Source organism: Vulpes vulpes, chromosome 3 (genome assembly GCF_048418805.1).
Source record: "Vulpes vulpes isolate BD-2025 chromosome 3, VulVul3, whole genome shotgun sequence".
Lineage (NCBI taxonomy): Eukaryota > Metazoa > Chordata > Mammalia > Carnivora > Canidae > Vulpes > Vulpes vulpes.
The window spans coordinates 81,523,725-81,537,173 of NC_132782.1; the positions used below are offsets into that span (position 1 = coordinate 81,523,725).

At 46.2% G+C, this 13,449-nt stretch overlaps 1 protein-coding gene across 3 annotated transcripts in view; it reads right to left on the minus strand.

Moving 5' to 3' along the window:
* The window catches only part of HIP1 (huntingtin interacting protein 1), a 158,736-nt gene that overhangs the window by 47,251 nt on the left and 98,036 nt on the right, over positions 1-13,449 (minus strand). For all 3 annotated transcript variants that reach the window (XM_072752938.1, XM_072752939.1, XM_072752940.1), the window contains exons 2-4: positions 5,443-5,506; positions 1,818-1,960; positions 1,506-1,562 (exon numbers count right to left, since the gene is read on the minus strand). In XM_072752938.1, the coding sequence (XP_072609039.1) occupies positions 1,506-1,562; positions 1,818-1,960; positions 5,443-5,506 (264 nt within the window). The remainder of the gene's footprint in view (positions 1-1,505; positions 1,563-1,817; positions 1,961-5,442; positions 5,507-13,449) is intronic.

Genomic DNA, 13,449 nt, shown 5'->3' on the forward strand with positions numbered 1-13,449 from the left:
CTAAAGAAAATAATTCAGGAAGCAAAAAAGGGATCTCAGATGTTAGAATGGAGATATAAAGAAAGAAAGAGCACAGAATAAAATAATTAAATTAAAATATCTTATATAGAGTCTAAAAAAAAAACAAAATAAAACCAAAATTAAAATACATGACAACAATAACAGACAAGTTTAGAGGGAGGGCATGGATGAAAATATTCTAAGGTCTTTGTGTCATAGAGGAAATAGTTAAAGATAAGAATTTTAGGTTTTCATAAACTAAATATACATTTTGTAATTACTGGATAACATATAAAAGTAAAAAATCAGAGTTTTAAAAAAAACCTCCTAACTAGTAATAAGGGGAGAATGGAATGAAAAAAAAAAAAAAACCCAGTCAATCCAAAGAAGACAAGAAATGAATAGAAAGAAAGAAGGGGCAAATAGAAAGCACAAACTAAGATGGAAGATATAAATCTAAAAAATTCTTGCATTACAATAAATATAAATGGGGTAAATGTGCAGCTAAAAGACCAAGATTGTCATCTTGAAAAAAGCAACAACAAAATCCAACTAAATGCTATTTATAAGGGACTTTTCTAGGACACAGAATATAGAAAAGTCAAAAGTAAAAGAGTGGAAAAAGATACAAATTCCAACAAAAAAGAACACCCAAGCTTTCCATGTTTAGAGATATAATAGAAAGCTCTCCAGCATGCACCTGGGAGGTTTGGGGGAGCATGTTTGGTCTCAACTTTGTTCAGACCAACCAGCCTGTGATGTAGGAAAACCTACTTCCCTCTCAGGGCCTGTATTCTCATTACCAATGGGTGGACTGGATGACATAATTGCTGACATTCTGTGAGTGCAGACATATACAGGAAAGAATTTGAAGGAAAGGGCCAGAACTCTCAATCAGTAGGGGCAAAGAGACGTATCACAATCAACACAGGATAGTCTTCAAAATGTAAATTATGTGCCATCCATACACATACTCTTTGGACAATAGAATCTAGAGGAGTTCTGGCATATGTATAAAAACCTTCTTTTTCAGTTTATTCTGAAGCCACCACCTACCTTCTCACCCCAGCCTAAGGCACTGAGAATCCCTAAATTCTCAGGAAAGAAGGGGAAGAAAAGGTACTGGCATTAAGAATCAGGAATGTTAGTTCTCAAGGTATTGTGACCCACACGGGACTGCAGAAGGAGAGACAGACGCAGGAACTGTGGCAAAGTCACTGCTGAGTGATCCCAATGCCTAGAGAATGTTACGATGTGAGGGTCCATTGGCAGGAGAAATTCCCAGGCCCTAGAACTTCCCTCTAGCTGCAGGGACCCCAGGTAAGACTGTAGATATCATGGTACTACTGGGGAACATCATTGACCCCTCCCTGATGCTCATGAGATAGAGAAATACTAAGAAAGTTGAAAGAGACGAATTCATTCCGTTCCCCAGTCCTTGTTCTGTGGCTTCTGGAGAAGGAGAAGCAGGTACAGGAGGCCCCCGGGTGCATCTCCAAACTCACCCACATCCTGCTCATGTCACTCAATTCATTTTTGTATCTCAGGGAGTCCTTCAGGACCTGGAGAAGGAAGAGAACAGCTGATGAGAGAAGAGAAGGCAAGGAGACATGGGATGGTGTGAGATGGGGCTAGGTTTGGCAGACAGGCTAGCCAGAGACAAGCCCGCCTCTAACCAGTAATCAAAAGGACATGAGAAGGAGGCACTTACCCCCTCTATGTGGGAGTGGGTAGCACCCCTTTCACCCCAGGCGATTCCATTTTCCCCACATGGATCCCTGGCTCCCTGGCTATCCCCAGTAGCCCCAGGAACTCACGTTCGGGTGTCCATCTCGGAGAAGTTTGTGAAACACGTGGCAGAACTTCCAGCAGAGGACAGCGTTGCTAGAGAGGGGCAGCCGGTTGACAACAGACCAAAAGGTCTGTGCCCCTTTCTCATGGTGGGTGCCCAGGATGCATGGTGAGGGAGGGTCATGGAAAACATAGGCACAGGTGTTTGCCAATTTTTTTTAAAGATTTTATCCATTTATTCATGAGAGATACAGAGAGAGAGAGACAGAGAGACAGACAGACAGACACAGGCAGAGGGAGAAGCAGGCTCCATGCAGGAAGCCCGATGTGGGACTCAATCCTGGGTCTCCAGGATCAGGTCCTGGGCCGAAGATGGCACTAAACTGCTGTGCCACCAGGGCTGCCCCGTTTTCCAATTTATACAAGTGTGCTCTGGGCCAGCAGTGGTCCTGGTTTGCCTTTACCGGGGAGATGGTTTGGTTGATATCAGAGCTTTGCTGTGGGAGGCAGACTCTGTCCTACCCCTGGGTTTGCTGCGGGTGTGAGGGGGCCTTCAGGTGAAGAATGACAGCTCACATTTTTAACAACACATAAAAAAAAAAAAAAAAAAAAAAAACCACATAAATGTGTCTCAAAGTTTTTTCTTATCCAATATTAAGAAGTGAGGGCATGCTTCAGCTCCTCATCAGGGGCCCTGGCCTTGGTGGGGCACCTTGGCTCCTCTTCCAGGCAGCCTCTGACTCCTCTCCATGTAGGGATTCTGCTCTTTTCCATGATTTATTTTTTTTATTCAAGTATAGTTGGCACCCAATGTACATTCATTTCAGGTGTCCGACAGTGCTTTGACAACCTCACATAGCTATGGTCTGTCACCAGACGACGCGATTTCAATACCACTGGCTATATTTCTGATGTTGTACTTTTCACCCCCACGACTAGTCATTCCATAATTGGAAGCATTTTCCCAAAACGTAAAATGACTCTTACACCCCACCCCTTCTATAAGACTTCCTGGTCTCATTCAGGGTGAAGTTCAACTTTCTCCCTACACCTTGCACTGGCTGTATGTGGAATCCTGGGGCCACTTCAACCCGAGATCTGATTCCAAACACACTCACGGACTCCCTGCCATGCTCTGCATGTAATAAAACTCCATCTGGTCTCGTGTGATTTTAAGTTAGTGCCTCTGTAATTAGTGAGTTCCTCTGGGCTGTGTAGAGGATGTCCACATTTCCTTTGTAACTGTTTGTTTATACCCAGTAACTGGGCATCATCAACTTGAAGGATAGGTCTTTCCCAGAATGACGGGCTTCTTTGTCAAGGCTTAGGTAAGATGCAGGGTGCCATGTAGGACAGAAAGACTTGCCTTGGGTCAGAAACTCTATGACTCATCCAGAACACATGTTGTTTTGCTTCTGAGCTGGAAGGTATCATCAAGTTCCTTCCCCAGAATGATATTTGCATTTCGAGGCGGGCGAGCTAGAATAGAACACAGACTTCTGGGTCTGGAAGCTGATGTCAGCTTTTGGTCTTAGAGGGGTTTCTGAAATAACTACAGTCTCCCCTGAAGCACTAGCCTCCTTGGGCTAGATGAAAGCCAAAAGGAGAAATGGACAGCTCCTGACCCCTCCCATGGGCTGACCTCGCACAGCAGACTGTGGTTACTCTACTGAGAGCAGTGTACTGAAACAGAAGCTGGAGCAGGTGCAAAGCTAGCCAGGCACCCTGACTTTGAAAGAGGCAAGGGGACCTTTCTGTCCTTTGATTTCCTAAGCATTTTAAGGCACCCATTGTGTGTCTGGCACTATAAAAGATACTCAGGGATATTAAAAATAAATAAATAAATAAATAAATAAATATATAAATAAGACTCAGTTCCTAGTTCTCTGGGAGTAGACACATGGCAGGGGCGGTGGGGGAATGGTTGTGTGAACAGCAATTCTGATGTCAGACTTCCAAACGCTTATTCAGCTGGCATTGAGGGTAGTTGATGGTCTCCAAAAAGGAAATCAACAAAGAGTAAATGTTTTGGGATATCTTTAGGCTTTAAAACTCTACTTTTGGAGTTAAGGTTTTCAACATTTATCTGCCTCTTCAATTGGTGAGGCAGAGAAACTCACAGTCGGTTAGAACTAGAATTTTCAAATGACAGACAAGGGGATGAAGGCTCATGGAGGCCCTGCTGGACCCACTTGAAGCTCCAGAGCAAGCCAGGCTACTACAGAGGTGGGATTCCAGAATCTCCTTCTGATGCCTCTTCTGACACCCCCAGGTATCCCTGGAAGAGTGTACGGTGGCCCTGCCAGACCCTATCCAGCGCATAGGCCTCTCACAAACCACATCTCTTATTTTATATCTCAATACTGATCAGTATTCTTAGCAGACAGGGATCAGGACTGGGTAAATCCCCCTGAGGAAGTCAACTGGGCCACTTATAATGAAGGCTTTTCTTGACTTGGTAAAGCAAGGGGACCGTGCCTTTCTGGGGATAAAAGGGCAAGGTCTAACTAGGTTCGCTGTTGGGCCAGGTTTCTGAGGTTCCTGGGAGACGTTCTAGAGTCCCCATCTTCTAGCAAAGCCCTAAAATACAACCAAAGTATCTTCACACCAAAGACAAGCTGCTTTCCCACCAGGAAAGAACAGTACATGCTGTTAGCAACGCTTCCCAAAGGCCTGCCATGCGCTAGGCATGATGCTGGCAGTGTGGGACTTATTTGGCCATCTCACCCAGAGGGTCTTCTCCAGGAGCTGAGGTGGGATGGCTTTAACATGAGCTGTTCTGACCTGGCTGTGTCACTGCCACTGTGATGAGCCCAGGCAAGCAGCAGCTGCTCATCCCAGAAAGAAGCCCAGCCCCCACTGGCTCTGGGCTGTACCCTGCTCCGCCCCAGCACACACAGAAATAATGGCTTCACTCCCCTGGCAGCCTTGCCTTTGGAACTCTGGGGATTCTATAGCTCAAGGGCAGATCCCAAGGGATCCCAGAGCTAGATGCAGGCTGCACTTCCCTCCAAAGCTGCACCCCCTGAGGGTGGCTGCCCAGGGCCTAACTTGGTGTGGGGGCAGGGTGGGGGAAGGTTGGTGAAAACCTCTAAGCTACCAGTTCCCTAAGCTGCTTTGAGGTTCTTCTTCCCTGCTGACTTTGGGTGAACCAGCTCACAGGTGGATCTCATTTCTATGGCTGAACCCCCGAACCTGGGTAGTAAGGCAGCCAAGACCTTTGTTTGGTTTACAAGCTCGGAATCGGGGAAAGGATCATGTTCCCAAGGGGGTGGGCTGTGTGGCCCCTATGCGCCAAGTGCAGGACCTGGTGTACTTTGACCACACTTATGAAAATCCCTCCTGTGCCCCCGGGAAATCTGTCAAAGAGAGGTACGGATGTGGCAGTTCTGGGAAGGTAAGTCCTAAGAGGATCAGGGTCCTTGGGAAGCAAAAGAACAGAGCGAGAAGGTGGCTTTGGTCCCTTTGCCCTGATGAGCTGTGGTCTAGGCCAGCTGCTGCCAGCCAAGGCTGCTCAAACCCCACTGGAGACCTGGCCAATGTGGGGGTTCCCCTTCCTGTAGCTGACTAAGGACACCTCACCCCGACCTCAGTCCCCACAATTTGACCCGCCTTGGGGTTGGTCTTCCCAAGCAACATCCAAAAGGATATTTCTGGCATGTTTTTCCTTTACAGCCACTTCCTGCGTATTAATGGCCTTATTGATGCTGACAGTCTGAAAAACAAGAGGGAGGGGGAAGGGAAAGGAGGCTGAGATGAATAAGCTTCTAGAACGTCTGAGACCCTCCCAGGCACCCCACCCCTCTGTCTCCCTGTAAGGACTCTTCCCCAGATCCCCGAGGACCCCTCTGTCCCGGAGGTCCTGGTACAGGGCCTCTAGCGGGGGGCAGAGGTGGGCAGAGCTCCCAGGCCAGCTGGCCCAAGCTGTCCTAAGGCAGCGGGCTTTGCTGCCTGGCATTGGCTGTGCCCAGCTGCTGTGCCCGCCTGCCACTCATTCACTTGGCACAACAACATGGCAATTAAAGCCTGCACAAAGGGATGCTTTTCATCCCCCAGGGAAACATTATTTCTCCGGGAGCAGGAGGAAGAGGCACTGAGATCAGGGAGCGGCTGTGGCCCAAAGGCCATCCAGCCACCCCTCTCTCTCACCGCTAGAACCTTCCACAGAGTCTTCCCCAGCTGGCCCAGGTCTGCAGAGGTCACTCTTATCTCTCGTTTTCCCACTCCTGGGCACCTTCCAACCCTACCCAAATCCCCTTTATTTTTTATTTTTTAAAGATTTTATTTGTTTATTCATGAGACACAGAGACAGACAGACACAGGCAGAGGGAGAAGCAGGCCCCATGCAGGAGCCTGATGTGGGACTCGATCCCAGGACTTCAGGATCAGACCATGGGCCAAAGGCAGGCACTAAACCGCTGAGCCACCCAGGGATCCCCCCCCCCCCTTTAATTTCCTTACTTGTGTAGCGCATTAAAAATATTCACTCCCTTCCAGTTGTGTTAAAAATCATAACTCTCTTTGGAATTTAGCAAAGCACGTGTACATAGGAGTACAACTTAACACAAACACATAAACAGGATCATAACATGTAGGCTGTTTAAATATAGGTCCTTTCCTTTTTCTGTTTTTCTGTGCTCCTCTTCCAGAGATGGCATTCCACCCAGAGCCATGTTAATGTGCTATGCATCATACACACTCATGCACATGCACCTCTCTGCCTACCGAAGGGGTTAATTCCACCACTGTTCTAGAGAAATGGAATCGTCAAATACAGACTTTTCTACATCCTACTTTTCTCACTTGAAAATACGAAAAATTCTCTAAGCAGGATAGCAAAATTCTAGCTCATTCTTTATTTTTAATTATTATTATTAAAGATTTTAATTATTTATCCATGAGAGACACACACATAGAGAGAGGCAGAGGCACAGGCAGACGGAGAAGCAGGCTCCCCACAGGGAGCCCCATGTGGGACTCATCCCGGACCCCAGGATCACATCCTGAGCAGAAGACAGACGCTCAATTGCTGAGCCAACCAGGTGTCCCGCTAGCTCATTCTTTAAAAAGACAGCATAATATTCCATCGTATGGGTTGGTGTGATTTATATAAACATTCTCATACAGGTAGGCAATCGGTTTTTCATTGTTGTGGGGTTTTTTAAATCACTGTAACCATTTTAGTAAACATCCTTATACATGTATCCTTATTAATTGATGCCTTCATTTCCAACAGGTAGATTTCCTAGAAGCGGGGTACACTAAGTTAAAGTGTTGTGTTGTTTTTTTTTTTAAACTTCTCATTATGGAAAGATCCAAACACAGACAAACTGAAGACTAATCATCACTCACAGCCCTCAGAGTCAACCATTACAAACATGCAGCCAAACTGGCTTCCTTATGGACAATGGTTCACTAACATTTCTGTAAAGGGTCAGTTAGTAAATATTTTAGGCTTTGCAGGCCACATGGTTCTCCAAGCAAGTCCTCAATTCTGCAGAAGCTGGAACACAAAAGAAGCCTCACAGACACTAAACAAATACGTAGCAGAATGAGCATGGCTACAGTCCAATAAAACTTTATATACAAAACTAGGCAGTGGTCTAGATTTGGCCTATGCCTGTCAGTGTACTGACCCTTCCTTCCTACCATCAGCTACTAACCACCTTGCTTCCTGGATCATCTAAGTAAAATCCCAGGCATTACATCATTTTATGAGGAAATAGTTCAGGATGAACCTTTAAAGCAGAAAAAAAAAAAAAAAGATGATTTACAAATTAACCATAATACCATTATATCGCATCTAAAATTTTAAGGATACTTCCTTAACATCATCAAATGATTAATGTACATTTCCACTGGCAATGTACAAAAGCATCCCGGTCACCATCTTTTTTGTTTGTCATGGTGACGTTTCGCTGTGACTTTATTTTGTATTTCCCTGATTGCTAGTGAGTTTTGAGTATTTCCTTACATGCTCTCATGGTTCTCAACTGCCTTACATGGTTACATATGCTCACCTCAGCTTTGATAGCTTCTCCTGCTCCTGGATCATGCTGGTAGACTCCTACATTGTCTTCTAAGTGTTTGTTAGTTTTTTTACGTTTGAGTCTTTATCTGGGAAAAATACATACCTATGTACATGTAAATGTAAACATATTGTACAAAATAGGTTATTTCTAGGCTTTATCAGGATATGTTCTTTCAAATCTGGTTTGTATAACTTTGGGCTGTTTTTTTTTTTTAAGATTTTATTTCATTTATTTGAGAGAGAGAGAGAGACAAAGAGAACAGAGAGGGGCAGAGGAAGAAGGAGAGGGACAAGCACAATTACTGCTGAGTGAAAAACCTGATGTAGGGCTTGATCTCATGACCCTGAGATGATGACCTGAGCTGAAATCAAGAGTCAGACGCTTAACCAACTGAGCCACCAGATGCCCCTGCACTGTGTTCTTTAAGTCTACTTTTTCAAGTGCTTTTTTCTTTCCACTCTCCAACAGCATCAAGCTCTGTTGCGCGTTGAATTGTGTCTCCCCCCAAAAAGATGTGTTTGCATCCAAACCTCCCCAGTACCCAGCAATGTGATCTTAGTCGGAAGCAGGATCTTTGTAGATGTAATTAGTTAAGAGGACGTCATAATGGATTAGGGTGGGTCCTAAATCTGGTATGACTGCTGCCCTTAGAAGATGACCACGGGAAGACACGGGGACACACAGACACATGGGTTAAGACACAGATGTGAAGACAGAGGCAGAGATTAGAGTGAATCACCTATAAACCAAGGAATGCCAAGAAAGCCATCGACCACCAGAAGCTTAGGAAGAGGCAAGGGAGGATTCTTCCCTAGAGCCTTCAGGGGAAGGACAGCCTTGCCGACACCTCGATGTTGGACTTCTAGCCTCTAAAACGGGGAGAATAAACTTCTGTTCTTTTTTTTTATATATAGATTTTATCTATCTATCTATCTATTTATTTATTTATTTATTTATTTATTTATTTATTTATTTATGAGAGAGAGAGAGAGAGAGAGAGAGAGAAGCAGTCTCCATGCAGGGACCCCAACATGGGACTCGATCCCAGATCTCCAGGATTACACCCCGGACTGAAGGCGGCGCTAAACCACTGGGCCACCGGGGCTGCCCTGTTCTTTTTTTTTTTTTTAAAGATTCTATTTATCTATTCATGAGAGACACAGGCAGAGACACAGGGAGAGTGAGAAGCAGGTTCCCAGTGGGAAACCTGATGCAAGACTCGATCCCAGGATCCTGGGATCACGACCTAAGCCCAAAGCAGACGCTCAACCACTGAGCTACCCAGGTGCCCTACTTCTGTTCTTTTTAAGCTACTCTATTTGTGCTGTTTTGTCAAGGCAGCCTCCAGAAAGCCTCTATGTAACACAGGGTCTTGTCCCATCAGAGGTAAGGCCAGTCAAGGCGGAATCTCACATGTGAGATTCTGTGACAAAGAAGTGCAAAGTTTATTCCCCTCCCTCCCAGGGAGGCCTGGTGCCAGCTTCCTCTTCACTAATCCTTGCTTGGACCTCATTTCTCAGCTTCTGTCTCCAGGCCCATCCCAGGTCACTCTCCCCACCCTCACCCCTCATTGACTCCCTCAGGTGGGTTACAGTGGTTTAAGCTATGTTTCTCCCTGGCTCCAGAGCAGTGATCCTGGCTGTAGACGGCCTCTGGCCAAAGCCACCACATTTACTGGGCCCTTAAAAGGCCGCCTGATTCCATATGGAAGTATAAGGGGCATAAAAATGTAAAATGACAACAGACCCAGGTGTGCTAATGTGCTGGACTGGATGTAGTCAAGGTCTAGGGGGTTTGGTAGAGGCAGTCAGTAGTATGGGCTACAAGGAAGAGGAGGAATCCTTGTTAGCCAAACATGCTAGAAATCATCTCAGGGCCTTGAGGGGAGTCATGATGGCCAGGGTTTATTTATTTATTTATTTATTTTAAATTTTTATTTATTTATGATAGTCACACACAGAGAGAGAGAGAGAGAGAGAGAGGGGCAGAGACATAGGCAGAGGGAGAAGCAGGCTCCATACACCGGGAGCCCGACGTGGGATTCGATCCCGGGTCTCCAGGATCGCGCCCTGGGCCAAAGGCAGGCGCCAAACCGCTGCGCCACCCAGGGATCCCCATGGCCAGGGTTTAGATTTATTTTTACAAATATTTCTTTACACTGACTAATGACCCCATTGCCCAAGCTTGTGGTCATTAGCAGTCTTATTCACAAAAATAAGAAAACTGGAACGCCTGGGTGGCTCAGTGGCTGAGCATCTGCCTTCGGCTCAGGTTGTGATCCCAGGGTCCTGGAATTGAGTTCCGCATTGGGTTCCCTCACATGGAGCCTGCTTCTCCGTCTCTTTCTGTGTGTCTCTCACGAATACATAAATAAAATCTTAAAAAAAAAAAAAAAGAAAAAAAAAGAGAGAAAACTCAACACCTTAAAATTCCCCTAAACTACATTAAATAATACATCATGGGTTTGTTACTACAGATCCTGTATGTGTTTGTGTGTTGGCTGAAAATGCTCTGTGCTCTAGATATTGACAGGAGGAGGAAGCCACTGGAAACCATGCTACTACTCCAGGAAGACCCCTTAGGGGAAGAGGGTGGTGGTGACCTGTCCCAGGTGCTGTGATTATCCCTGCAACTTACCTACTTCTCTCACATACACCTCATTCAGACTCAGGGTCATCTAAGATTCTTCCATAGGAAAGCCAAGCAATCTGGATGCCTGGGTGCCTCAGAGGTTGAGTGTCTCTGCCTTTGGTTCAGGTCATGATCCTAGGGTCCTGGGAATGAGTCCTGCATTGGGCTCCCTGCAGGGAGCCTACTTCTCCCTCCTCTGCCTATGTCTCTGCCTCTCTTTGAGTTTCTCAAAAATAAATAAGTAAATAAATAAATAAATAAATAAATAAATAAATAAATAAAATCTTTTTTAAAAAAAAAAAAAAAAAAGAAGGCTAAGCAACCCTCCTAGGGTTATACTATTTGATTCCAAACCTGGTCAGCTGGATCCCTGAAAGCCTGGCCCTGAACCTCCGTGACAGCTCTGGACTGAGGAGGGGCTGGCAGGCTCGGGGGCTTGGGGGCTGGGTCTAGGTTGGAGTCATAGAGGACAAGGCCACCGGGCGTGAGGAATGGCTGGGAACAAACAGGCTGTGTAGCTGGTGGGCAGAGTGGAGGCAAGAGAGGGATGGGGATGGAGTCAGAGAGGGTGACAAAGGGATGGATATGGAGTCAGAGAGGGCTTCTGAGCGGGTTGTGGAGGGGCAGCAGGGATGTGTAGGCCAGAGGAGAAGAGGAAGGGGCCTGCAGGAGGAAGCTAGGGACCACAGAGAATGGAGAGTAGAGCCTCAGTCAAGATGATGGAAATGAAAATACAGAGTCCAAGAAAAGGTGCGCCTTAAAATGAATTTTTTTTCTTCTTAAGATTTTTATTTATTTCTTTATTTTGAGAGAGAAGGAGGACAAGCAGGGGGAGAGGGACAAACAGACTCCACCCTGAGACTTCCCCAACACAGGGCTCGATCCCATGACCCTGAGATAACAACCTGAACCAAGATCAAGAGTCGGACATTTAACCGACTGAGCCACCCAGGTGCCCCTCTAAAGTGAATTTCAATGGGATTGGCCAATAGGAGCTCCTGGGTACAGAGGACACTGCAAGGGAAGCATCAAAGATGCTGCAGAGGTTTTGAGTATAGAAAGGTGGGGGAACAGAGGCAGCAGGTCTCAGGCGGAGAGGACCCTGTAAGCCGAGGAAGAGGCCAGGATGGTTCTGGGCGAGAAATAGCCTAATTGGGGGGGGGGGGGGTGCTTGGGTGGCTCAGTGGTTGAGCATCTGCCTTTGGCTCAGGGTGTGATCCTAGGTCCGGGGATCGAGTCCCACATCAGGCTCCCTGCGAGGAGCCTCCTTTTCCCTCTGCCTGTGTCTCTGCCTCTCTCTCTCATGAATAAATAAATCTTAAAAAAAATTTTTTTTTAAAAGAGGAAGTCAATGAGCAGTGGTAATGATCACTAAGAGAATGGCAGGTAATGAGTGCTTGCTGCCAGGCCCCATGCTAATAAGCATTTTGTGTGAATTATCTCATTAAAGTCTTCTAATTCTATATTCTCCAAGTAGGTGAGTATTAGTATTAACCACCTCCATTTCACAGACAAGGAAACCAGGGCTTACAAAGACTAAGTAAATTGCCCAAGCCTCTCCACCAGCAAGCACTGAGCTGAGACTCAGACCCCACCATGTGGCTCTGTAGCTCAGGCTTTGAGTTGCAATCCCCACACTAGACATGGCCCTCCATGCTGGCGGCACAGAATCAGAATCCAGATGATTTCCACCAATTGGAAAAATGGGTTAAATTTCCCAAGATGCAACCCAGTAGGTATAAAGGAGATTCCCTATATTTAGATCTAACTCTCTGGCACAGGGGAGACAGGACTTAAATCAGCACTGGTGAAATGTGTTAGGTGTTTTATTTTGCTGCTAACTTATTAGAAGCAACATTCTCATGTGCTTGATCAAAATGCAAATCTGAGCTCTGGATGTATTAAAAGGAGCATAGTGTTTAGAATGAGGGAGGTGATGGTTCCAACTCTCAATGTGGGATCAATTCACGCGTAAAACACTATTCGGTTTGAGGCTTTATACATTATGTGAAAAACTGACCACTTCTAGAAGAGAGTAACCTGGATTGGGATGAACCTGGGAACTGAGGAAAATTTAGAGGAATATCAACATTCTGAAGGGTGGTCATGTAGAAAGGAAGAATAACTCCAAGGATCAAACCTAGACCAATGGGTAGAAGTACAAGGTGGACTTAAAGCCATCTGGTGAAGAGAGAATTCCCCATTAGAAGTATACAGGCAGAGGGATGGCAACCTATCCTCAGGGTTACTATGGAAAGGACTCAGGCTGGATTAGATGATTTTTAGGTTCCTTCTTCTTTTTAGATTCTGTAAAGGCCCTGCAGATGATGGAGGGCTTTGCATATCAGGATATCCATCAATGATGGCTTGATGGGTACTAAGGATCTATAGAAGGCTCTTGAGCAGGAAAAGGGCCTGATATAAAAGCCCTTCCATCCTCCTGGATGTGAGGAGTTACCTCTCCAGTGCCCTGAGTAAAGTATCGAATAATTTCCATGTGCAGATACAGTCACAGCCCCCAGTGGGAGTCCAGGACACTGACAAAGGGCCTAGCCTGGCAACAGGCCGCAGATTGAAGTTTCTGCCCAAACCAACAGCTATGAGACATCCGCACACCCTGCCTGCCCTGTTGAGGACTGCCCCAGACCTTTCTCTGGCAGCTCACAGGAGCTCCCACTTTACTGCAGCTGACATGCTCCAAGTTTCTGACCAATGCTTCTCCATGTACAAGTGCCCCAGAGGAGAGCCCAGCCCATGGCTGTAGGCAGGCCACCCCGATTCTGAGCCAGGGATTTATTGGGCTCGTTGGCAGGGCTGAGCCTCCGCATTCTGGGCTCATAAAGGCAGTCTGTCCTTCAGAGCCTTCAGGGTCCTTCAGGGCCCTCGGAATGTCAGACTTGGGGGCATTTCCATGGCAGAAGTTCCCGGCTATGACGAGTTTCCTGTGCTTTTGTCAAACTCTATGTTTCAGATGCTACCCCACGTTACATGCGCT